The sequence below is a fragment of the Cajanus cajan genome, chromosome 9, assembly GCF_000230855.2.
Source record: "Cajanus cajan strain Asha chromosome 9, NIPB_CcT2T_4, whole genome shotgun sequence".
In the NCBI taxonomy this organism is placed as follows: domain Eukaryota; kingdom Viridiplantae; phylum Streptophyta; class Magnoliopsida; order Fabales; family Fabaceae; genus Cajanus; species Cajanus cajan.
Window position 1 is genome coordinate 52,982,744 of NC_138525.1, and position 27,659 is coordinate 53,010,402.

The 27,659-nt window shown below is 29.3% G+C and overlaps 2 protein-coding genes and 1 long non-coding RNA gene across 8 annotated transcripts; 1 reads left to right on the plus strand and 2 right to left on the minus strand.

Annotated features, from left to right (window-relative positions):
- Positions 1-8,836: 8,836 nt before the first annotated feature.
- LOC109814802 (uncharacterized) lies at positions 8,837-10,918 on the minus strand. 4 transcript variants are annotated; one of them, XR_002241099.3, is made up of 4 exons: positions 10,730-10,918; positions 10,496-10,649; positions 9,174-9,212; positions 8,837-9,094 (listed from the first exon to the last, which is right to left on the minus strand). XR_002241099.3 is itself a non-coding variant. In XM_020379312.3 (3 exons), exons 1-2 carry the CDS (start codon positions 10,833-10,835, stop codon positions 10,507-10,509), a joined length of 249 nt encoding a protein of 82 aa, XP_020234901.1. In that variant the 5' UTR covers positions 10,836-10,917; the 3' UTR covers positions 8,837-9,094; positions 10,496-10,506. The 4 variants fall into 4 exon arrangements, 2 of the variants coding, with proteins under 2 accessions (XP_020234901.1, XP_020234902.1); XR_002241100.3 differs by having other exon boundaries at positions 9,170-9,212; XM_020379312.3 differs by lacking the exon at positions 9,174-9,212 and having other exon boundaries at positions 10,730-10,917.
- A 783-nt stretch (positions 10,919-11,701) lies between these two features.
- On the plus strand, positions 11,702-15,557 carry LOC109814797 (uncharacterized). The gene is made up of 3 exons (XR_002241096.3): positions 11,702-12,136; positions 12,536-12,784; positions 15,040-15,557. It is a non-coding gene; the product is annotated as an uncharacterized LOC109814797 (long non-coding RNA).
- On the minus strand, positions 15,328-19,170 carry LOC109814810 (uncharacterized). 3 transcript variants are annotated; one of them, XM_029274655.2, is made up of 3 exons: positions 18,519-19,170; positions 17,231-17,787; positions 15,328-15,944 (listed from the first exon to the last, which is right to left on the minus strand). In XM_029274655.2, the coding sequence occupies exons 1-3, from the start codon at positions 18,870-18,872 to the stop codon at positions 15,926-15,928; spliced, it is 930 nt and encodes a 309-aa protein (XP_029130488.2). In that variant the 5' UTR covers positions 18,873-19,170; the 3' UTR covers positions 15,328-15,925. The 3 variants fall into 3 exon arrangements, with proteins under 3 accessions (XP_029130488.2, XP_020234910.2, XP_020234911.2); XM_020379321.3 differs by lacking the exon at positions 15,328-15,944 and adding an exon at positions 16,776-17,002 and having other exon boundaries at positions 18,519-19,169; XM_020379322.3 differs by lacking the exon at positions 15,328-15,944 and having other exon boundaries at positions 16,776-17,787; positions 18,519-19,165.
- Between the last annotated feature and the right edge of the window lie 8,489 nt (positions 19,171-27,659).

Consider the following 27,659-nt stretch of genomic DNA (forward strand, 5'->3'; position numbering starts at 1 on the left):
TGTTGTCACAAAAAACCTTTACTAAATTAGGAAAGTATGGTCTTCCAAGTGATAATATGATCTTTGGTTTAACAAATGCTCTTCTATAGAACTTATTAAGATAAGTATTCATTTGTTCTTTAGTAGCAAAATATCTTTCATAATCTAAGTATTTTTTGTGGGACAAAGTTTTCATTTTCCTCTTGAACTCATGGTACCTATTTAGTTTTTCATCTTTATTTCTTTTTTGTCTAGACATACATGACATTTCAAATTATCTTCAATAAAATGAAAATTTCACACCATGTGTCTTAATAAAAATAGATGGAACAATGAAAATACAATTTAAATCAATAGTAACATATCAGTAATAACAAATTAAAACATTAAATTCATAAGTAATCAATTGTTTCTTGCCATAAAACATCTGTCAAATAATGACCAAAATACATGTTCGCCAGCAAAATACTGTCATGCTACATAATTACAAAAACAAGTTTATCATAATGTATCATAAAATCATACTAATGTCATTCTAACATGACAACCAAAATACAAATTACAATTATATCCTAATATAATAGGACAACAAAAAGCATTTTAAGTAATGTTTCAAAGCGCATCTTGTGACATTCTTTATCCAACATGACAAACTTTCATAACACACATAAAATTCTTCAAATTCATGCATAAAATAGTTAAGGTGAAACCTTCATCATAGGATAAATACTCACATAACAAACTTTAACACAAACTTCATACTAATGCAAAAATATGAAACTAATCATGATCTAAGTCTCAATGGCAAATATTCTATCAAAGCACTTCTAAGGAAAGGATTAAATCTCGTCACTGACATCATCAAAATCTTGAGCATTACCTACAATAACATATATATAACCAAGACATGGAAACAAAGGGAGTGAGAAATACAATATGAATATTCAATGCACTTCATACAACATTTACACAATGATATTAACAAATAATTATCCTTATCAAATACAATAACTCATTCATCACCATCAACACAATCACTCATTCATAATGAGTGAATCATAAATAATTCATTTACATGCAAGTATGTAATGCAACACAATCTCTTGATTTGCATGCATGTGGTACCAATATCAAAATATGCTTGGTACATATGAAACAATTTGTTAATTTATCGGTTTATGTCACGATCGACTTCATGTCATGCTCAATCTCATTCATCATGTTTATAATTTTCCATGCACATACACATATCAATATTTTCATATATATATATATATATATATATATATATATATATAAGAAAACACCCATGAACATCACATCAATATACTTGCATAACCATGTCAACATGCTCTTATATCATTAACATTTATAATACAACACATATAACTAACATATACATCATTCATCATTCAAGTTTGCATAAAATAACAATTCTACATACATGGCACCTAACCAACGGCATCCTCTTTGAGCCTGACACTTTGCGTTGACGTCTGATCACATGAATTTGCGCCTAGTGTCGTTGTGATCACAAACATTAGCAGCGAACCCAAATACAATAATCCCAAATCATACAATAATCATTTAGACATACAAATTTTCTCAATTCAATCGGTGAAACATCATATATTACATATATAAATACTTCTATAACCCAAAAACAACCAATTACAACAAACATGCAATTTACCCAAAAAAGCGTACATTAGATTTTCAGAAAAACTCAGACAACTCAACCTATACCAAAAAGACTTCAAAACATAAGTTTAATTAAAAATAAATATATATTTACCATCCACAAACATTGAAGAATCATAAGAAAAAATCAAAATCAAGAACAAAATTTTTATTATATAAAATTTTTATTTGTTTCTACTCCTTCCAATTAACAATTTTTAGTGAGGGACATGGTCTTAATCTCTTGTAAGGGACTGAACTCCTATGTTTTTGGAATTTTTAAGGATTACTGACAAATAAAATTTGTTGAGACTAAATTTAATAAAATATTTTTAGGGGCTAAAAATTTAAGTTTTCACATCTATAAAATTGGTATGATAATGGATAGGATACTGGGATACCCTTCTATGTACTTGCCTCTTAAAAAAATTATGATTGCAAAGTTAATAACTTCCATCCTCTACTATTTGTTTTTTTTTTTTTGTGGGTATTTTTACACATACTTAAATTTACTATTCGTATTTTAGTTAATATGAACATGGTCCCCTCTGATAATGTTTGTTTAGCAAGTTAGTATAATATGAATGATAATATTATAAAATTAATGCTAAAAAGAACATGTTTAAAATTGGACATATTAACAAATATTTTAAAAAATTAATTTCTAATGATAAGATATTACAAATAAAATCATTTAATTTAAAATTAGAATAAATATTAAGTTCTAGTTATAAAAAATAGTAAATATATTATGGGGATATAAGGTCTAATTTTTATACTAATTTAAATTTAAACACTTGACGAGTGAAATTCTTAATAATTGAGGGCAATTCATAGTAGTACTTAAATATGAGTCAACCACAATATAATTAGTTGAACATTGTGGATAAAGAAGATGATTTGCTAGTCATTGTTCATTATTCTTCTTCCCATCATTTGACAACGTGGATCAGGGCCGATTGTATATTGATGTATGAAATATTTGACTGCTATTGAGGATTAATATATATATATCATTCTCATTTTTACAACATATAGTTCGACCTTATTTTTTGGTAGAAGTTTTTTATACTAGAAAAATGTACGTGATTGTGAGAAGAGAAACATGTGAAAAAAGATAAATAAGGGAGGAAAAATAAGTAAGAAAAATGATTAAAAAAAAGTTGTATGATTAAAAAGAAATAGGTAAGAAATAAAAATAAAAATATTATAAAATTATTTGGTTTAAATGAATAGAAAAAAAATAATTAGTACTAAAATTATAATATTACTCTGACAGTAAAATTGTTTATTCCAATAAAAAAAACAATATAGTTATTCTAACAAACATGTTTAATCAAATAAATAACATATTTTTTTCGAATAAACTATTTAGAAGTGGTTTAATTCTTATAAACGAGTTGTTTATTCGAATAAATAACATAATTATTCAAATAACATTACCTCTTGGGATCGGTGTTATTGGATGTATAGTTTATTCGAATGAATATTTATTTGAGTAAAGTGATTTTATTTCAATAAATATGTTATTTATAATTAATGTTAATTAATAATAATTATTATTAATGATAAAAGACTATTTTTAGTATATAATTATTAATGGTTTTTATATAATTATTTCTATAGTATAATTAATATTTATGTATTATTAATGTATAAGGATTAAGCCTCGTCACCATCAAAATCTTGATAAGCATTACCCATAATAACATATATACAACTAAGACATGAAAAAAAAGGGAGTGAGGAAACTTCTCACTTTAGTTCATGGCATGAAATACAAGATGAATAACAAACACACTTTATACAACATTTACACAATAGCATGATATTAACAAATAATTATTCTTATCAAATACAATAATTCATTCATCATCATCAATACAATCACTCATTCATAATGCATCAATCACAAATAATTCATTTACATGCAAGTATGTAATGCAATAAACACAAACTCTTGATTTGCATACATATGGTACCAATCTCAAAATATGTTCAGTACATATGAAATGATTTTCTAATTTACTAATTTGTGTGCATATGATGCGTCTTAATCTCATTCATCATGTTTACAATTTTCCATGCACATACACGTATCAATATTTTCATATATATAAGAAAGCGCCATGAACATCACATCAATATAGTTGTATAACCATGTCAACATGCTCTTATACCACCTAACAGAATCCTCTTCGTGCTTGGTGCTTTGTGTTGACGCCCGATTACATGAATCTGCACATGGTGTTGTCGTGAGCACCAACACTAACAACAAATCCAAATCATGCAACAATCATTTAGACATACAAATTTTCTCAATTCAATAAGTGAAACATCATGTATTACACATATAAGCATTTTTATAACCCAAAAACAACCGATTACAACAAACATGCAATTTACCTATAATGCGTAGCTTAGGATTTTCACATAAACTCATAAACAACTAAATCTATACCAAATAGACCTTAAAACATGAGTTTAATTATATATATATATATATATATATATATATATAGCATCTACAAACAAAGAATCATAAAAAAGAATCAAAATCAACAATAGAACACTTTTAAATCAAAATCAAGAACATAAAACTTTTGAAAGACTTTTTTTTTTTTCACAGACAACTCAAATCATATCCACATCAAAACATGAGTTTAATTAAAAATAAATACATATTTCTCATCTACAAACACTAAGAAATCATATATAATAATCAAAATCAAGAACTTTTATAAAAATCTCTTTTTTGCAAACAACTCAAATGGTTTCAAAACATGAAATTTATCAAAAACAAATATATATTTAACAACTACAAACACCAAGGAATCATAAGGAAGAATCAAAATCAAGAACAAAACATTTATAAAAAAAAAAAACTCTTTTTTACATGTCAACTTCATTGTGCGCATTCCTCAACTTAAAGGGAGAATTCTCACTCTCCCTTGCCTTATTCTTTCCAGGGCGTGGATTTTCAAGATGATCTCTTTTTGGCTCCCCTTTCCTTAAGTTTTTTTAGAACGTAAAAAGAAAATAAGAGCATAAATAGAATTTAAGTGTAGTTCAATTTGAATTAATTATGAAATCCGAATCAAATCAAATCATTATTTTGTAAATTTTAAAATTTGTTATTTAAAAATAATTAAAAATTTATAATATTACGTTATTTGTTTAAGACTATACGTCAAAATAAAATTAAAAATATACAAATACTATAATATTTGGATCATTTAATGTATTTAATATTGATCCTTATCTTATTATTTAGTAAAAATATTTATTTAATACAATTTTAGTTATCATATTAAATAATTTTTTTCCTCATATATGTAGCTTGTTACTTAAAAAAAAATATTTTGAAATGTTATAAATAATTCATAATTTTTTATTATAAAATTCAGTTTATTAACTTATAATTTTATATAATATCTTTTAAATATTATAACGTATATTTGGAGAGAAAAACATATTTTTAGTAATTAATAGTTTTACAAAATACCTATGTGTCAATATTATATATTTATTTAAAAAATATATTTACAAATAAATGAGATTGGATAGTATTATGTATAATTTTTATAAAAAAATCTTACAAAATAATCTATTGTGTATGTTTTTTAATATAAAAGACTTTTTTTAAGTGAAGAAAGTCTCAATTAAATATTATCTTATTTTGACATTTTTTTTTTTGAAAATTGTCTTTATTGAACACTGATATATATATATTCTTAAAATCTTTTAAAATTTAAATCCAATATATCTTCAAGAAAGTGATGAGTTTAGGACGAACTACTTCACAAAGGTCTATCATGCACCACTAATTTTGTCAATTAGATCAATGTAAGACTCTTGGATGCTGGAAGATTAGGCAAAGAGAATAAGAAATAATATTATAATTTAATGAATCCATAACAATAATAATTTGCATTCACTTTAATTCAAAGATTCAAAATTGTTACCACTCTCGAATTCGTCGTAAAAAAATGCATAAAAATAAAGAAAAACAAAATCTTATTGAGATCCTTGAAAGTCTTTTTTGCTAAACAGCTATGTTTTTGAAGTTTTTATTTTATTTTTTATATTTTGTATTCTTTGGGTCCTTTGGCTAGCACAACCCCTTTGCTCGTTTATTGGACAGTGTCTCATTTCCTGCTTACTCATTTAACCTTCACAAATCAAGATAACTCATGCAATTCTCATGTAAAAACTACTGAAACATTTATCGCATGACATCATTTATTATCGGTTCATTTTTCCACAAATGTCCCATGAGCTAATGCAAAAATTATGTAAAGTTAATATAAATATCTACATAGCACGTAGATGTAGTTCGTAGATTTATTACTGTACTTGAAAATAATACATTTTTTTTTCTTGATATGATGAAATCAATTCCCACAATGTAAAATTTGTTTAATAAATAATAAACAACTTAGATGATTTGCATAATGAATGACCAAGGATAAAAGGTAATAAATATTAAAGGTGATAACGTTAAAAAAAAAAATAAACATATTAACTTAAATTTTGTTTTTAAATATTTTTTTTATAGTTTTAAATTTGTAAATTTATCGGAAGTATGTGGTGATTCTGAAGAACAAAGAAAAATAGTGATAATGTGATATTTTCTTTGAAGAATGTTAATTGACATTTAATTTACAAGATTAATTAAAAAAATCAATATCAACTTTTAGCAAAAATATAAGTATATGCCCTTTTTTTATATTAAATGTAGGTGACAAAACTAAGTATGATGTTGAAAATAAATTTTATTGGATTGTTTGTGATTTTGAATTGTTTAATATTTTAGAGAAACTCTTAACATGACGAGTGAACTTTTAGTGTGTTTTTGTCAATTTAAATAAGTATTAAAAATTATTTTAACTTTTTAAAATTTTTTTAGAATGATGTCCAAAGTGACAAACTTAGATTAGACTTAATACCAAAATTTAGGTGAACTAATTAAGTTTAATCAAGTTGAAATAGGATATGCTGTGAGTTTAGAATTTATTATGATTTAGAAATTTTGGTGTAAATTGTTAGTGCAATGATTATTAAAAAATATAAAAGTTAACTAATGAAATTAAAAGTATAAAAAGATTGATAGAAGTATCTATAATTTATATATAATTGTTGATTTTGAGCGAATAAATCTTAATTGTTAGTATGAGATAATATCATTACATAATATTATAAGAATGAATTATGTGATATTTTCTTTTTAAAAAATACTATTATTTATGATATGAAATATGAAGGACTATGTAAACTGTTGCCAATATTTGAGGATTTTTATTTGCTTATATGAAAGTATGATAAAGTATGATATGTACCACATCAAAAGTTTCAAATAATACATAACTATCAACATCTAAATTGTTTCTCATATTTATGTTTAGTAAATTAGATATTTGAGATAGAGTTAAGAAAATATGATTATTAAAATTAGAATCATATTTATGTTTAGTAAATTAGATATTTGAGATAGAGTTAAGAAAATATGATTATTAAAATTAGAAATCAAATTATAATATTTATTGTTCGCAAGATTTTGAAATTAAGTTGGATAAATAAAATTAAAGATGTGTATTTACTTAATATATATATATATATATATATATATATATAATGTAACTAATTTGATAAAAACATATTTAATTGGATGAAGCCGTGAGATTCAAAGTACACTTAAAAATTAAGATCAATGAATAAAATTAAAGCATGTGTGTTGTTAATATATATATAAATATATATATATATATATATATATATATATATATATATATATATGAAACAAATTTAATTAAAAATATATTTAGTTGGAGGAGATGACGACATGTATTACATAAATTGTTTTAAATAAATGAAAAAAATAATACATAACTATCAAAACATCTAAATTATTTCTCATAGTTTAGTAAGTTGGATATTTGAGTTTAAGTTAAGAAAATCTAATTATTAAAAGTAGAAATGAAATTCTAATATGTATTGTTTGCAAGACAAAAATTCAAAGACAAGAAAGAGTTGCTTGAGATCGGATGTATGTCGTTATACTCCTGTTATGAAAACAGAATCATCCTATAATTGAAAGAAAATAAAGAAAAAATGATCAAAATGAGAAAGAAGTACAAACATATGGGGGGTGTGTTGCAAGTGTGAATGGATAATATGATAAACTCATATTTAAATTTTGTTAAAATAAATTAAGTTGATTTCAAGTGTTAAAAACTTTTGCAATATTAGAATTTAATTGTCTACAATCTAAATATGTAACATTTGTTTTAAAAGAAATTATAATTTTGTGATAGCTCTCTATATGTCAAATGATGCATACAAGAATAACCAACAAAGTAATTTTTTATTCATAATGACCAAATAATTTTTGAGTCAAATGACCAAATAATTTCAGCCTTAATCTGGGTCAAGAGAATGTCTCCATAGCTGAATAACCATTCAACAAAATCTAATTCATTTATGACTAACATTTTTTTATGATTTGAATGTTTGTTCAAAATTAATGATATTTTTCATTAAAAAAATAAAAATAAAATAATAAATTATTATCGGACCAAACAACTTGAAGTTACTAACATTTTTTTATGAATTGAATGTTTGTTCAAAATTAATAATATTTTTCATAAAAAAAAATAAAAATAAGATAATAAATTATTATCAGACCAAACAACTTGAAGTTTTCCAAAGAAAATTTCACCACCTGCTTGTGTAAAAATAAAAAACTGATTATTAGGTACACTTATTTTTAAGTACTTATACTTTATTTAATAATATATTTATTAAAATATTCTTTTTCTGTAATACATAAACTATCTTTCAAGTAAGGTGTATTAATATTTACTGAAACAGATTTCAATTAATTAAAGCATCCTGATTCAATTATACATGACTCTTCAAAATTAATCCTGCATATAAGTCATGGTTAGATATAGCTAGTCCCTAAAATATATTAACTCAAGATTACATTTGAATAAGCTTCACCTACGTCAGCCCAAAAACAACTGCATAATATCATCTTTAATCTTTAAATTAACATAAATTCAAATGTCCACAAATTAATAACTGAATTGGTTTTAACCCAAGTCTTGAGATTCAGTTTTCATGTTATATTCATGCATACTTGCATAACAAATTAACTATATATGACCAACAGCAATAATAAAAATAAATCATAATTCATTATTATCATATGAAATTGATAATTTAGTTCCACACATATCACTGAATGGAGTAAAACCATTCATAGTTTATAATGTTAAGTAACATTATGTACAAGGGATACAATATCCCAATCTCCAGTTTTTGAAGCATGTAGCTTGTAGCCTGTTACTTGAAATTTCATCATTTATTTCAATCAATGAATCATTATCTGGTCTGTTCTACTGTCCAAGACAGGGTCTCCAACAAGTCATCTCTGCGATGACAAGAAACCAACCATTAGAATTCCCGACCATTTTAATATCTTAAATTTATCCAGATACATTATTACCTACATTGTTCCAAAATTTTGCCTCAATCAATGAAAATACAAACTGAACACAAAGAAAAAAGAAACACCGTTAAATGCATCTAAAAACAACCCTCAAATATGTAAAAGACAAACCCACCCTTTCAGAGAATAAGATCGCAACATCTAACTCATCATCCCAAAATCTGAACAGAAACAATTTTGAACACTTATTGGAATTAAATTGAAAAAAGGATGAATTTTTTAATGAGATATCCCTCCTTCTCCCACAAAAGGAAAAAAAATGAAATGGAATAGAAAAAAAGTTATCATTTCATTGTTTGAATTTTATGATAGAAAAGACATGTAGTCTGTTACTTGAAGCATGTAGCCTGTTATTTGAAATTTCATCATTTATTTCAATCAATGAATTATTATCTGGTCTGTTCTACTATCCAAGACAGGGTCTCCAACAAGTCATCTCTGCAATGACAAGAAACCAACCATTAAAATTCACGACTATTTTAATATCTTAAATTTATCCGGATACATTATTACCTACATGGTGTTCCAAAATTTTGACTCAATGAAAATACAAACTGAACACAAAAAATAAAAAAAGAAACACTGTTAAATGTGTCTAAAAATAACCCTCAAATATGTAAAAGACAAACACACCCTTTCAGAGTCAGAGAATAAGATCGCAACATAGAACTCATCATCCCAAAATCTGAACAGAAACAATTTTGAACACTTATTGTAATTAAATTGGAAAAAAGATGAATTTTTGAATGAGATATCACTCCTTTCCCCACAAAGAAAAAAAAATGAAATGGAATAGAAAAAAAGTTATCTTTCATTGTTTGAATTTTATGATAGAAAAGACATGGTTTCATTTCCATCCCACACCCCTAAATTGTAGAGGAAAAAAAAAAGGAGGTTGTGGATTGAATTGTGCATTGCGGTTCTATTTTATTAGGGTGGAATCTTCAACCTAGTATCCACCCCATTCCGTCCTTTTGTGATACTAAATAAAAGATAAATCTGCTCTGCACAATTACAAACTTCTTTTATACCAACGAGATTTAGCTCAATTAGTTGAAAGTGTGTATTGTAAATTGTAAATACCTTGTTCCAATGTTTGATTCCCATAGATTAAAAAAAACAACTTATTTTACCCTAGTCTCATATTTGCCCTATCTTCATAAACAAAGTCTATCTATATCCAAAATTTATCGCAATCTCTAAAGCATGATAGTAATCAATTTTCTTTTCTAAAGTTGTCACACTAAATCATAGTGAAATTTTTATGACATAAGACCAACAAAAGTGTCAATTGGGTGGGAAAAATCAATAAAGAGAAGTTACCGAGTGGAAGGTTAGTTTTGGGCATGAATGGCGCTATAAATTTTGGAGAAGCGACCAGTTGGGGGCTTAGGTCGAAAAATTTTCTTTTTAAGGCCAAAAACCTCTTGCACCAAAGGCACGTGAACCAGCACCAGTTTCCACGCCACAAACCAACCTGCACCACATGTATGCTCTTTTCAACTCAACAATCAACACAATAAAGAGAGAAATTAGGTCAAAATAATCGGTGCTTACCAAAGGATATTAAGAGGAGAACGAACGCTATGGCGAGGAGGGGACGCAAAAGGAAGAGCACCGTGTATTCCCCAAAAGACAGCAACGACGTCATCTCCAACAACATCGCCAACCTCCGCCACCTCGTCTATTGTAGGCCTCCTTGGGCCTTCAACCCATCTGGCCCAGACTACAACTCTTTTAAAATTTAGGTAAATGTTGTATCCACCTCTCTTTTCTAATATATATTAATTCTAAAAAATTTCTTAAATATTTTTTAGTTTATTTTTTAAATAAATTTTTTTCCCTTCTTTATTTTTTTAATTTTTTTTTTCTATTTTACTCTTAACTGCAACATATTTATCGTAAAAAAAAAACTTCAATATAGGTATATAATATTCACCAACTTACTAATTTACAAAAAATCAATATTAGTGAGAAATATTCACCGACTTACTAATCTCTTTTAGAAATAAACGAGTAGAGAGCATTTATAATTTATTAATTTTCAATAATGATTATTAATTAACATAGGTTATAATAGTTTGTATCCCACAGTTAGGTTGTTTAGGGTTAAAAATCTAACATTACTTATTTAATACACTGTTGAGAGAAAAATATCTACTATGTGTGTTCACAATTCTTGATAGAGATTAGTTATTTCTTGTCACGGTGAATATTTCATACCAATTTCATGATTATTAAAAAAAATCCTTATTAAAAAATTTAATTAAATACTTTTTAATAAAATATCTCTTTTCAATTATGTCTTGACTCTAATTCAAAACGTTATTTAAAAAGATCAAGTCACTTCGACGGTTGATTATTAATAAGTTATCTTAATATCAAGTATGCATAAAAGAAAATAAAAAAATAGGTTAAAAAATATTATTTTTAATTTGTATAAAAATTAATAAAAAGTATTAAAAAAAAATTAAACTAGAAAATTCATGGCGTGATTTGCACGACAAGCATGATTTGATTTTCCACTTGAGAAACCTCTTATTCATTCTTCAATTCTCTCTTTATTCCGTTTCCTTCCCCTCGTCACTCTCACCAGCTACATAGTTTACTACTCCCTTTGTCTTTTGCCTCTTCAACCTCAACCTCGTCTTGCTTCACCCTCCTCTATGGAGACAACCACTTCCGCACCCAACACTCGGCGCCGCTCTTTCCGCTGCTCCTTTGTCACACGCTGTTGTCGCTGTTTCTGCTGTTTCTACTCCTTCCCTTAATCAAATGCACCATCCTCCTCCTATCGGGTCGTTAGACCCGACCCGAATTTCTCTCTTAGCCAACCCATCCCCTTCTTTTCAATCACTGCACAAACATGAAACAGAACAACAGCAGTTACAACCTTCCAAGCGTTTCCTTTGGTCAAACCACCCACTTGGGGTTCCACCCCCTGAAACCCACGTCATCATCGAGGTTCTCTACTTCCTGAAAGTTTTAGGATTTTATTTTTAAGAATAAGTTTTTTAGTTTGGGATTCATATGTTGTTTAGGGCTTAGGGGTTTTATTCTTTTCTAGAATGTTCTATTCCAGCTTAGATTAGGATTATCTTGTTAGGGTGTTTAGCTTAGATATTAATCTGGTCTTGTAATATTGTTAATTGAAGAAATGGCATGTGTTTGATCTGGGTACAATTGTTGAGTGTTTTATTTCTATTTTAATATGCTTGTAGTTGTAAGATAAATTTGTTGACTTTTCTAATAACTATTCTCTATCTTAAAAGTCATATTTATCGTGTTTTTGGATCAGTTGATACGTGATAGTCAAACTGTGCATAGAATTTATACTGTTCTGATACTCTGATCATTTTACAGGAATTTTCTAGTCCATTTGATTACAACTATGATATTGCTACCGATGCAACCTGCAAAAGTCTTCGAGGTCCAACGGGTATCATTTTGTACAGAAGAGGGACAAAACTCAGAAAGCAAGGCATGGTTCCAAACTGTGGGGATGATACTGGTTGTGATTTTGAGAAAAAGATAAACTTTGCTTTAGATCCAACATTACAAGGAGGTCCGCACGATAATCACACTGCTGCTCTCATTTGCTTCTAAAACAAGGTAAAATTTCAGTGTACAAAGCACAACAGGTGAAGAAAAGTGCAAATATATTAGCATGCTAGCATCTTCTTTGTTGAAAAGAAAATGTAGATTAGTGACAAATGAGACTCACGATCATCTGTTGATTATGCTGTATTTCCATGATAATATAAAATTATTACTGTGTGCTGGTGGTGGAAAAATGCAACTATACGAGCAACTATACAAAGGGTTAATAATATGGATCAAGTGGAATAACTTATTCAAGGAATGTTCGAATAACTCTATTTTGGCTTGTTTTCATTTCTCCACCTTGTGGTTTAAAATGAATTGCTCCTCTTGTTAGCACATAATCCCATTAGGTTGTTTCTTTAACAATTTTTTGCCAAATAAGCTTATGATCAAGTAACACCCTATGACTAAGGTGCAAATGTATTGTGATTACTCCCTAAATTAAATTCATTGTTGTTGGTGTTGTATTTTTTTAATTCCTAGGTAGTATAGAATTTTTAGATGCAAATGTTTTTTTGGGTCCTTGGCTTTTGGCCCAATCAACTGAAAACAAATTAGTCTTATAGTAGGAAACCAGAATCTTCAATTATTGTCTGGTTATGTAGCTAGATCCAGGAAAGACTTAAAATTATATAGTGAACAAATGAGAAGTTGAAGCAATAGGGAATAAATAGTATTGGAAAGCCACCTTAATTGCAATCACCCTTTGCCTGCCTTAGTTGCAACCTCTTTGAACAATTATCACTTTACAAATCGATTTTATAGGGTTGAGTTAAACTTAAGTCTAATGTCTAAGATAATATCAGAGTCAATAAGATCCAATTATTTGACCACCTCCATTTGCAATGTTCTGTGCAGGCTGTTTTAGTTGCAGCCTCAAGGGTGGTAGTTTAGTCTCACATTGACTAGAGATATAACTTAAATGGAGCTTATGAAGTTTGGACACTTCTTACCTTACTAGCTGGTTTAATAAGGTTGAGATAAATTATAAGCCCAATTTATAAAAAAAAAATAGCTTAGGCTTCTTGTATAAAATATCTAAAGTGGTCCATTCTTAAAATAATTGAATTTTAGACTTCTGTTCATATATCATTATTATTTAATTAATGTTCATATGATTCTATCTATTTTCGTTTGATATTTTTGTCATTCTTATATTTTTATTGTTGACTGGTTGATCAAGGGATACATCACGATTCCTATTAATTCAAGTCTTAGTATGTCTGTTGCTGCAACTCTAAATTACATAGATTTATGTTAAATGCATCCATATTTTTAATAACACTAGTAGGATGTGTTAGAATCTAATGTTTAAAATCCAAACTTATGCACTTCCTATAATAATTATAGATAGTCTTAGAATGTGTTACAGAAAAATTTTTGCAAGTCCAAGAGATTTGTTTTGACTGTCTGTGTTTTCATATTTTTTTTGGCAGCTATATTCATGAAGCATTTAGTATGTTGGTTTGCTAGGGGTACGAATGGAGAAGCCAACAAATCTTATTTTGTTTTCTTGGCTGACCCTTTTCTTCCATCAAATCATGTTGTTTGGAGTAGTAAAGAAAAAAATCCATGTTTTACTTGGTTAATTGGTTTGTTAAATTATGTATTCTAGATGGTGTATTTCGCACTTACTACCGAATGCTCGTTTTTCCTTTCCCTGTATCTGTAAATTATGTCTTTGAAGTTGAAGTTGGCATGAGCATACACTCTAAATCATTTTATTATTTAAAACAGAAAGAAATTATGAGAAGGTCTGGGAGGTGCACCACATCATGCCAATTATTTTAATGATATGCTTTAAATAATAATAACTGGTTAGTAGATAAAATCAGATGAACTTTAAAGCTCTCCTATTTGCTTGAAAATCTGATAGTTTCAGTTATGCTTGTTAAATAATTTATTGAACCTTCGACTATTTTTTGCAGTACTTTATAATTTAATCTATCAATCAATTCAAGTTCTCTGAATTAAATCAATCTCATGGCATTGACTTCCAATATTGAGTAAATAATCTTTCAAAACTCTTGTTTTGTGGGAATTGATGCAAACCAAGGAATCTGTGACTATTTTATCCATCTCTATCTTACGCATGAGGAGATATTCTTAGTCAGGCACTGCCTAAAGTATATGCAATAATCAGATGCAACTGCAGTCGTATGTCCTGCCTATGTGATACAAACAAATTACTATGCTCAAAACCTTTTATTTCTTCATTATTACTATGCTCAACCTTATATTTCTTCATTATTCTGGTACTCCAGTAATGGCATCAAGAGTTCGTGTAGACGATGGTTTAGAAAAAGCTGTGATTTTCTTTTTAGGGCTGCTCAGATAACCTGCATTGTAAAGAGGGAACGTGGGAATTCATGCAAACATTTTCTCGGGGGTATTCAGAATAATAAAAGAGCTCAGAAATCAAGTCGAAGCATTTGCTTCCAGTTTGCAGTGCCAGGATTCAATATTTGATTTGAACTTGTAAAAGTAGCTGCTTCCCTACCATTTGAGTATTGTAAAATATCTGCACTAATTTAGCTCCTGTAAAATATATATATATATATATATATATATATATATATATATATATATGCAAATAGAAGTCAGATCATACTGCCATGGCCATACATCACATTGAATAAATAGTCTGCTTAATTCTGACTTTGATGTTGTACAAAGGTTTCCCTCTTCCCCAACCATAATTTGTGACTATTTGTGAAGAAACTTATTATGTTACTGCTAAAAAGACAGTACATAAAAGAGAGGTCTTATCTTACCGTGCTCATCTCGCTCGTGTGCATGAGATTATTTTATTATCTTTTTCTGATAAGATTTATGAGATTATTTTATAGCCATGTATGGATATATAATACATTGTTCTCTAATTACTGCTGTTTCTGGAGTCTATTTGCTTGTGGTATAGATGAAGAGTTTTGAGAACACCTTCTAGTTCTACTTAAGCAACCACTTTTTGTCCATTAACCGTGAAGATGCTTTTTACGCGGGATAATGGTTATTCACCTTACGACAGCCATTGCTTACTTATAGGGAACACCATTTGTGCCTGTTTGACATCCGGCATGCTGGACTTTCACCAAAATATCACACATCTTTTTTGTCTGCAATCTGCATGCTTGCTCCTTCAGTGTTATTTTATTGTTTTGTTTTAAAGCTGCACTCATATGAACCCTTGTAAGGAGGCAAGCCATGAATTTCCGTCATGGGACAAAAAACATGAAGTAGGTTAAAAATGAGATAGTGACCGCTGAAATCCTGTGAAATATTAAACATCCCCACACCCCAAAAGAAAAAGAAGTCGAAGAATTTTGAAACACAAAAATCTGAGATGCAAGACTTGTCATGACATAGTGAGCATTTTTCATCATCATCTCCGTTGCTTTCAAGGCGAACCGAATCAGACAAAAGCTTCCTATGAGCAAAAGAAGTTTGCTTTTGGCGTTAAAGCATTTCAGGAATCTCAGAAGTGCTCCTTACAGCTCTAAGCTTTCCATTCTATTATTTCAGGAGTAGAATCATTAATCATTACTATAACAACTCACGAGACCCTTCTTTCAAATTCAATGTTTTGGAGAAAAATCAATCACCGCAAAAAAAAAAAAAGGAAACTTAAAATTGATCTGACATCTTTACTTTCGTTGGTCATTTGAAGTTCACCTTTATTGGTTCTTTCCACATTTGTCTTCTGCGCGGTTAATACCTTCTATGTTTGTTTCTATTCACCCGGCTATAACTAGAGGAGGAAGCACAACATCTAGCTTACGTGTAAGACAATAATATTAATCTATTGCCGATTTGTTTTTAAACCCATAACCTCATTCAATTGGAGAATCTTCTTCACTCCCTTCAGCAGTATCATCGAAGTTTCAACATCGGTAACTAACTTTCGTTTTTGGAGCAACTACGGTAACTAACTCAAGAAAGACCACATGAGAGAGAGAGAGAGAGAGATTGTAAAAAGGGTTAAAGTATGGAAAGAGTAAAATGAGATAACAAAATACCATTTCAAGCGAGATAAAATTAATCATACACAATGATATACGCTTGAAATAATGAAATTACTAAAAGGTACCATAATCTTTCAGCAACTGCGAACTGAATAACTGATTTTCATTTCATCTACTCTATCTTGTTTAGTTACTCTTCTTTCTGGTCACATACTTGTTTCTTTAACACCCTCCTCGTTTACTTACGGGGTCAACCTCTCAACATCTAAGCATTAGAAATATGAGTCAGTAATTCCCTCTTGACCGCAACCGGGAATCAAACAAATCCTGTTTCATTTTCTTGCCCTCGAATCAAAAAGTAACAAGTGAACTAAAAAACTGAACAACAAAGAAAAACATGGCCTTTTCATTTTGAACCACAAGCCCCTCTTTAATCGAGCAAACAAGAAATGAGGAACATTTTCTGAAAACTATTTACTATTTATTTACCTACCTATGACTGCAAAAATCCAAAAGCTTCTTCCTCCCCTCCACAATCTCATCAAAGAAATCATCAAGCTGGCAAATTATGTTCTCAGCACCAGATCTAAGCACCCCAAAACATACTCTAACACTCTCCACTCTTTCTGTCTCCAATTCCCCTCTGAGCTCCTCCACCGCCACCCTGGCCCTCCTGAACTCGTAGAGCAAAATCCCCGGCCCTGCCCCACCGATCTCCGCCGCCACCCTCTGCCGCAACCTCGTTGCCGCCACCATCACCGCCGACCCGAGAAACAGCCTCCCCCCCTCGTACCCCCCCACCACCAGCTCCGATGTCTCCGGCCAGCAGTAGACTAGGCCGTGCAGCAGGATCATGAGCAGCATCGAACTCACGTTCCTCATTGCGTAGAGAACGCCCCTGAAACCGTTGAACCCGTTCAGCTTCGACTCCACGGACACCCTCTCGTCCAAACGTAGACACAAAGTGTGGATCCTCGTCTCCATCAAACCGCGGTTCTGCTCCTCCAACCCCAGAGCCTCCCTTCTACACCCAGATATCGCCCTCACTACCTGCAAACACCACACCAAACCTCTAATTTCGTAACCACAAATGCCCTCATGCATCATGTTCACACATTAGTATCAAAATTTCATCTTTACAACAATTTTGTAGCAGCTACATCGATCGCATTTCCTCCCCAAGAATTGCGACAAAATCACAACCCCCACCCCAATTCAAAACCGTATTTAGTATGTTTAAGCAACGCTTTTAACCGTGATTTTAGAAACCCAAAAACCTTCAAGCTGATCAAAAACCTTTTTTTTTTATAAAAAAAATCCTTGTGTTTAGAGATCAATTAAGGACTAATATAATCAATATTCATAGCAAGTTTTAAAAAACGGCTAAAGTTTCTGAGCACCCAACCACAATATCAACGAAAATGACCCCAATTCAAGACTTTGATTCATAGCTCCTACTTATATTCAGAACAAGAAAAAGATGAAAATTTTAACAAGTTCATAATTTATCATATAGCTAATTTCACCTTAAAAAGCACAACCCTTGTCCAATTCTTGGAAAGTAATGCGTGTAAACACTAAAGCAAGAACTTAAACTCATTCTCTTAACTAAACTCTCGAGTTGACTCGAGTCTTATTAATGAAAAAATCAAGTCTCTTATTAAAGATGTTCAGTCAAGTTTGTAGCCAGGTAGAAATTAAGTCAAAGATAGTTGGCACTAATAAGATGGTTAGAGAAAAAAGTAAAGTGTTTTTTTTTTTTTCTTGAAGAATTAAGGGACCTGTGGGGAGAGGTGGGAGTGAGAGTCAAGGGAGGAGGCGAGGTTGATGCCAGCAGAGTAGAAAGGTTCGAAGTTGGAGATGGCGTTCTTGAGGAGGTGGCATGTTTCCCAGAGCTTAGAGGTTTCGTCCATGTACTCATCGAGCCACTTGTCTCCGAGGGGAAGGTGGAGCTTGTGGACCAGAAGCGTGAGTTGCGTGTGGAACGATCGGAGGAGCGACAGCACCCTCTGAAGAAACTGGATTGACATCAAGTTGTTCGCCAGAAACGCTCGCTCCAGCTCCTCCATGCCCCTGCTCACGAACGTGTAGAACCCGCTCACCGTGTTCGCGTTCGACGAGGGACACGCCTCCATTATGAACAAGAGATTGATGTCTTGTGTTAAACGGGAGGGAGATATTTAAATTGAGTTAGAGAGTGTGTTTGCGTGTGTATGTGAGAGTGAGAGAGAGAGAGTGGAGTTTCATGAGTTTATGGAACCATGAGATTTAATTTAAGTAAAAGGAAGAAAAAAAACAGAGAGAGAGAGAGAAAAAAAGTGGAAGCAATGGAAGAGAGGGAATAATCTTGGAAGCTCAGGTTTCTAAGGGTGAAAAGGATTGTTGGGGGCAATGATGGGTGTTTCCTACAGAGGGGAAAGGATGATTGGTAATATGCCATTTTCATTGTTTAAATGCCCACACAGGTAAAAATCTAAATACCTAGTAGAAAGAAAAACATGTATTATTATTATTATTATCGCTGCAACAAGAGGCAGAGAAAGTCCCTGTACTTCCATAAATTATCTTCATTACTTTTATTAAGATAATTATAAATTAATTTTTATTACTAATTTTAGAATATTAATAGACTATATACCAAAATGACTTCTTTTTTGTTTAATAAGAAACAATAATCAATATTTATAACTAAATACAACAAAACCATCTTTAGCTGCTGTTTGGTTTTTACTTTTCTTTCTGTGTAGCCCCAAACTAAGAACTATCTGGTATCTGTCAGATTACTTCAATTATTTTATATAAGGCAAAACTTTTATAGGTGATTTTAGTATCGGTCTATACTTAAAATTAGAGTTTTTTTTTTTTATCAATAATTTATATTAATAGTTAACACAAATTTTGATTCTATACTACCCTTTCATATTGAGAGAGCAATAGTGTAAGGCTGTGGAAGAGGTGGGGGAGTGAATGAAAGGTTTTTGTGTGTGTCGCAAGTGGCAACCAAATTTTCATTCTGATACTGGCCATCCTTTTGTTTTGACTTTCAAGTGATCTTTCCTCGCTTCTGTCTTCGATTTAATCCCAAGTTCCTGAATTTCATCACGAACATGTCCTATTTATTGTATTGTTTTAAGTGGTCACTTTAGCATCAAATTTGTGATGGTTTACCAATCGCTAAAAACTTTGTGATAATTTTACACCGTCAAATTTTATTTTATGATGGTTTCATCAAATAAAGTTAATACATATATAATGGAGAGACATAAACGAAATTAATTAAAAACTTATGTATAAAGATTAAAATTCGGACAAAAATGTAAAATAATAGAATTAGAATCAAATAAATAGCTAAACTTTCAATATATTAATGCCTTTTTTTTACAGATCCAATATATTAGTGTTATTGATATAAATAATAGATAAATTAATTAAAAGTTAAAAGTTGGCTGATTAAATAAAAAACTGATAAAAATATTTAACTAATAAATTACTTGACATATATAAAAAATGAAATATTTAACCATAACTTCAAAGATATTATAATATACTTTTAAATAATTATTATGTTTATAGTTTTAGTTTATTTCATAATTTTCAAATTAAAACTTAAGATAGTAACTTTTAATTATTTTATATTTTAAAATATTTTGGTTAAATAAAATGAGATTATATGAATGCATTTATATAATTTATAAATAACTAAAAGTAGGTACAAGCAAAATCCACCATCTCATTAACTCAGTCTAACGTAAGGTTAATTTTTATGGAATATTCTATTTTTTTAAATTAAGTTATTCTTTAGATACTCTCTATTCAAATTCATCTCTTATATTCTTTAAAAAATATATTTTTTAATAATTGTATATTAATAATAAATTTTTATTTAATAGATAATATATCGTATAATAAAATATTATATTTATAATATTATTATTTGTTTTAAAAATATATTAATTTAATTTTTATATTTCTTTTATTTTAAAATTTAAACATATTATATTAAAAATAATTTATTATGATAAAAAAAAAGTCGGATATTAAATGTATTTTATCCTATTAATTCATATTTACTATATCAAAACTTTAGATATAGTAACTAAATATAAAGATGAACCCATCTTCTTTACTCTTGGCTAAAAAATGACATATTTATCCTGTTAAACATTTTAGTATTTTTTTTTTCCCTCCTAACGCTATTTATTTTAACTCATTGTAAGGAAATAATAACTACATATTACACAGTCTCGTTAGATTTCTAAGAGAATTAAAAAAAAAAAAAAAGGTGAGATAATGACGTTGCTTACACATGTGTCTTTCGTAATCTACCAGTCTTGTGGCACAAACAAGTCCTTTAAAGGCATAGCAGTTAAATTAATTATTCCACTATCTTTGATTTAGGATAAAACAAAGAACGAAGCCTTCCCCACATAGTATAGCCCTAGCAATTGAGTATATTTAATTCCAAACTCGTTGTTCAAAGAAAGTTAGGGTAATCCAAAGCAAAGCAGAAGTATGATTGTGATTGTATATATAGTATCCATATGAGAAAGAAAAATAATAAATATATAAGTATCGATGGCAATGGCAATGGCATTGATTGAAATGAATAGGCCTGAGTAGTGAGTACCCCATCAAAGCGATCGGTAGAAAAAGGATTTAGAACTGTATCTTGTATCTAGTAATGGAAGTGGGTCCCACAATACGTGTCTCATAACATAACAAACGCGTATTAATCGAATTAGTGGCTAACTAAATGATGGCCACAAAATGAAAATGTTTTAAAGATACCGTTAGTGAGAGTAGTAGTATTTTGCATTTTGCATTTTGCATTTTGCATTTTGCATTTTGCATTTTGCATTTTGCATTTTGCTTGCTTCCCTTTATTCTCTTGTCAAAGTACAGTTCTTCTTCATATGGGGCAGTTGGAAGAGTGGGGAATAGGGGACCATTACCAACCAAACAACGTAAATTAATTATGCATTGGGTTATGTAACAACTTGTACAATTTGCCTAAGACGAATGCTCGTGGGTTTTCGGAGAATGGGACATCATACAAGCATGTTGGTCTTCTAAGATTTCATTGGAAAGTGAATAAATAAGAACTTAGGGATAAAGAAGATTCATTGCTCCCAAACCATTATTATGGGCGCCCCTTGGACTCTCTTCCATAACATTACCAACTCACCTTACGTCTAATTTTCTCCTTTATACTTTTCACAATATTCCCTTTCATTCATATATTTAATTTCACAATTTTACTCTTCATAACCATTACTTTAACTTGATTAAAATTATGGCTTTCAGCCTTACTTATACGATTCTAATATATGTTTGAAAAAAGAATTCTTCATTTATAACAATTTTATTTCACTCAAAAACCCTTTTATATGTCACAAACTATCATATTGTTTAAAAGTTAATTAATATAGTTATTCATAAACACGTTCATTCCTTAATTTACTAAAATCATGTCGACTCATCAAATGTCAAAATAGATCATGTGATTATCCTAATAATATAAATGAACTTGAAGTTAGATAAGAAAATGTTAATATTAGATTATTTTGTTTTACCAGTTATTATCACAGTTAAAAAACACTTGTAAGGATTTTTGGTGGTGTGTTTATTTAATGTTATGTCTTAAATAATGAATTATTTTTAATTAGTTTTTAAAATTATATAACGATTAGTTGAATTATCATCTACCAACCAAGCAGCTCAATTCCCATGCATTCTTGTATGAATAATGTTTTTTGATCATTAAAATGAGTAAACAAAAGTTTTTCATTTTTATTTTGAAGTGTAATCATGATATGTGAATATAAAAAAATAAGTGAGAAATAAAGATAACAATATAAAATCAGTGAGATATCTTTATTTGAAAAACAACAAATTATTTCTTTCTGCTGTAACATAAATGCATTGGTGCCACATAGCACCCCAAAAAAGCATTCAAGACAGATATCCGAAATCCCAACAACCTAAAAATATTTTTTAAGAAAACAAAAGAAAGTTTGGGAAATTGCTCTACTTAAAGGCAAAGTTATACCCATGCTTGCTTGCATCAAAGTTTACTTTAGATGTGCATTATCAATGATTATTCTTGTCAATGACTCGGAAAGAGAGAAATTTCATTTCATGTTTTAGTGGAATGCCATGACCATGAGACATGTTTTTGGGGTTGTACAGAGCATGGAAGAAGGTAGAACTTTTTCCAAGAAATTTGATGGAATATTATAGATGTATATAGTGTTATTAAACTCAGGCTCGTGATCGATTGATTCAAAATATTGGGATATTGATTCAATTAACGAGTCACCGGATAAAGTAGTTAAGAAACATATAAGAAGAATTTTACTTATTTCAGAAATAATAATAATAAAAAATTGAAAATTTTATTCATTAAATCATTTCATATTTATCTTGATCATATTATATATAATTTTAGATAAATTAAATATTATGAGATATATAATTTTGAATCCAACATTTATTTATATTTGGTGTTAAAATTGTTGCATATATATATATATATATATATATATATATATATATATATAATATTTCAAAAGAAAATAGTCTTATATTGTTTGAACCACTCAAGTATAGAGCCTTTATATATCAAAGTGCTCCTTATACTCTCAAAGAGACAAGCAATGCGTGTTGAGCTTGCCCACATAAGAATGGGCCTTGTGAACTTGTTATAGTTAGTTCAAATCTGTTGATTAAAATTTTACCTCTGAACAATGATTATGCTATTTTTTATACAACAAAAATAACATTGATGAAATATTAACTAATTATTAAATCGTGAGATTTTTTAAATATTTTTGTAGTCTAAAAATTATTGAATTGATTTCTTTTTCCTAACAATTTTTAGCATACATATACAATTAGAATTTTAACATTTGTGAACGTCTTTAACAAAGTTATTTATTTATTAATTAATTCAATTAGATGGATGTCTTTGTGCTTGATATAAAATTGTAAACATCATTCTTTAAACTCCTATAAAAATAAAATTATGACTAAATACTTAATTTTATTTTTGAAACAATTTATTTTACTCATTTTGATCTTCGAAAAGAAATTATTAAATAATATTTCAAGATTATAATATAGATTTTTTTTTCAATTCTTCATTCATTCTAGTAATATTTTTAAAATATTATATTTTGAAAAATTATTTTTTTATTTTCTTTAAAATTAAATTGACTTGAACTATTTGTTTTCTTTTTTACATTGGTACAAAATATTTACTAATTTTACTAATGATCAATCTCTTAATTAATCACTTTTAGTGGATCTCATTTCTTAATTACTTTTTTTTATTTTATTATAATACTCAAATTTAAACTTACTTAAGTAGTTTGGTTCCACTTGTTGAACTAATAACTTGTAAGTATGCAACTAATTTTTTATGAATGAAATTTTCTATAAATTCTAAAATTAGTGATGTTAGGAAAAGTATATATCAAATACTTCTTTCACTCCTTTTTAAGTGTTGGTGTTTTTAAAAAAATGGTTCTATTTATTTTTTCAAAAATTTTAAGACAACATTAGGAGTACTAATGGCACATTCTTTAAGATACTTAATATACTTTCTCTTATTAGTTATTCATTCCATTTTATTAGTTTTTTTTTAATAAGTTTTTACATACAGATTAAGACATAATTAATTTATATACATTTAGATGAGAAAGTTTATTATCTTTACCTTATCAATATAACAATTTTATGTAGAAGAAGAAGATAAAATAGATAGTACTATTACCACTACTTTCATTTCTTCATAATATTCGTTTAAGGTTTTTTTATATATAAAATTAGGAAATGTAATATTTATTTTTATTTTTCACAGATTTTGATATTTTCTATTTTATCCTCTTAAATTTTTCTTTATAATAAATGTATATTACGTTGTCATATATAAATTAATTAAAAAAATTAAATAAGATATAAATATATAATTGATAACATAACAATTAATGTTGTTTTAAAATGTGAAAATGAAAAATAAATAAAAGCAAAATTTTACTAATATTTTGACAAATAAAAATGAAGGAAGGGAGTATTTATTATTGAAGTCTACCTTTTGGTTTAAAACTTGAGGTTAGATTAATTAAATGTTATTCATGTTCACATTATTTAAGATGTCATAATTCTTGTAACATTATACCTTTTTATTGTTGTTTTTATCAATAATTGTATACGTGGTGTTTGGGATATGGTTGAGTGAATTTAAAAAGTTAAAATATTCTCAAGAGTTTGATTAATTTTGAGGATTCTTTAGCTAGAGACCTAATTTAACCCTAAGGGGAAAATTATATAAGGTTTCTTCTGAGATTAAGCCTCAAAAACTCATTTTTCAAAGAACATGGAGAGATAAATTAGAGAGAAAAGCTCTAGACCTTTGATCTTTCTTCTTCTTCTTTTTCTTTCTAGGCTTCTTGCTGGTGTAAGAGGTTCTCGAGGATCAGAGAGTTGTGATTCAAAGCTTCCTGGAGCTGAGAATCAAGTGTGGTGTTGGGGAGTTTCCTAATATTCAAAGTCCTTCCTTTTTCCTCTTCTTCTTTCTCATTGGCTCAGAGTCGAGGTAAAGGAAATTAGGAATGACTTATTGTTGACTTGTTGAGCTGCATGTTGTTTAATTGTTATAAAAATGTGTCTATGTTAAAAAATTTTGGGATGGTATGAAGAAATGTTGAACTTTTGGTGTCTTGAACTTGTTGAGATAAATTTGATGATGTTGGCCAATTTGTGATTGAATGATGAATTTGAGCTTAGATTCATTGTTGATAATTTATATGTTTGAAATATTGTAATGCATGTTGGCATTGTCAGGTTTTCAGGTGAAAGGAGAGCAATTCATGAGTTTGCTATGTGTAGAACTCACCGTCACATTAGGCGCACCTTTATGGCATCAGACGTAGTTCAATCAAAGGCACTCTGTCTTACTCACACGAGGCACAAGATTTGTGGTGCTAGGCATGAGGAGAGAGAATTATCTTAGGTTGAACTGGCATCAAGCGTGAGTTGAATGGTGTTGAATATGAGGTGAGAGAATTGACTCTATCTAGGTTGGTGCTAAATGTGAGGAGAGAGAATCATCCTAGGTTGGCGTGCAGGCAAATGTGGGATTTTGCCATGCCAAGCTTGAGGTCTTAGGGGTTTCATACATTAGCCATGTTGGGCACGGGTTGAGTGGTGTCGGCTCGTGCCTGGTGTGGGGGAGGTAAAGAGCTCCCTGCCTCAATGGCGCTGAGCGTAGGGTGGTAGCATCGAGTATATGTTGCCATGAAAATACTTGTTATTTTTGTAATTAAATGGTGAACATAAATAGATTAGATGTGTCTATTGCATCTTGTACGTGGATTGGTAATATTGTTCTATGTATATTAATTTGGGATGTTATATGTAGATGATTGGATGGTTGATTAATTAATATGCAATGGTATGCTATAAATTTATGATGTTGTTAGATCTATATCCATTGACTTGGGGTAATGAAGGGTAATGAATATAGATGGATGTTGTTGAGATGAATGTTGAGAGTGCTTTAGGAATTTAGGCATGGTGTGTTGACTTGTTAAGGTGTTGATACCGAGAATATTATAGGCATTAAAACATGTTGATTGACTTAAGACTAGAGAAAAATGATGTCTTTGAAAGTTAAATATCCCTTATTATGAATATTGTTATAGCGCTCTAGGAGGTCATACGTTGAAAACTCTTCTTGAGTAGGTGATAACTCTTAGAGTGGGTTGTTGAATCTTCTTTAGGTCCTTAGTCAATGTTGGAGTAAGGTATGAAGTTGAGATATCACCTTTAACTGATTACTGAAGAGGTGCATGGTATCTCGAGGATAGTTAGCAAGTTAATCCTACAAGTGACTTAGTTAATGCATGTCAATATCATGGTTGGCTCACACCCAAGCTATACTATATTTGACAATGATACTAGACTTTTTTAGTTTAAGTGACAACATCCAAGAAATCAGAAGATAGGGATTGATATCCCAATTTAGTTGCCGATCTAGCAAATGCATAAGATGTGAAAATGATCGGGTTAGTTTAGTAGGGTCAAATCACTTAAACTGCTCAGATGTTTTAGGATATCTTCGTAGGTGAGTACATGACGATGCATTAGTTGAGATGTATGCATATGATGTAGTGTGGTCTAATGTTATATTCATATGTTTGGTGTTTATATGGTTTAATGGCATGCTTGCGGTGCAAGCTGAATCTACGTGAATTGTTTGTTTTTCAAACATGTTGAGGTGCTTTGATGTGATTGTGTTGTGAACTATGAGGTATATTATTGTTGGTTTACATGTGGAGTTGGTGATTAATATAGTCGTTTTAGCTTCTATATTTGCTATTTGTTTGTTATTTTGAAATCTAGCTTACTTTTATATGTTTTTCTAGTGATTGGGCTATAATAATCATGATTGTTCATAAGAATAAAGTAGGACTAACTAGAAACAAGTTCTTATTTTGATGGACCTTGCGATGAGTGTGTAGTATATGCTACTTTTGAAAAGAATTGTTAATAGATGGTGATTATCCAACAACTTATAATTTATATTTTCATAATTGAATTATTATACATAGATATTTATTTAGTTCATTTATATATATATATATATATATATCAATCAAGATATGATGATTATATTAATTTTAAATATATTAATTGTTTATCTATTATTAATTAGTGATACGTAAGTAAATATTCACGATACCTTCCAATTCCATTCTTGTGTGCGAGACAAAACACATAGGAGATCCGAAGGGTGCTTGGTCAGAAGGGGTAGCTGTGAAGGTAGGATTTAGGGGTGGGGAAGAGTCTATTTGTTTGTTCATCCACAGTAACTAAAGATGCCTTTTCCTCATACGGATAACACCAAAGTCTGATAATTC

Coding starts and splice junctions, on each gene's coding strand:
- LOC109814802 (XM_020379312.3), bottom strand. CDS start 10,835: ATGTTGTTGGAGATGACGTCGTTGCTGTCTTTTGGGGAATACACGGTG. Junction 10,650..10,729: donor TCTCCTCTTAATATCCTTTG/GTAAGCACCGAT, acceptor CATGTGGTGCAG/GTTGGTTTGTGGCGTGGAAA.
- LOC109814810 (XM_029274655.2), bottom strand. CDS start 18,872: ATGGAGGCGTGTCCCTCGTCGAACGCGAACACGGTGAGCGGGTTCTAC. Junction 17,788..18,518: donor ACTCCCACCTCTCCCCACAG/GTCCCTTAATTC, acceptor TGGTGTTTGCAG/GTAGTGAGGGCGATATCTGG.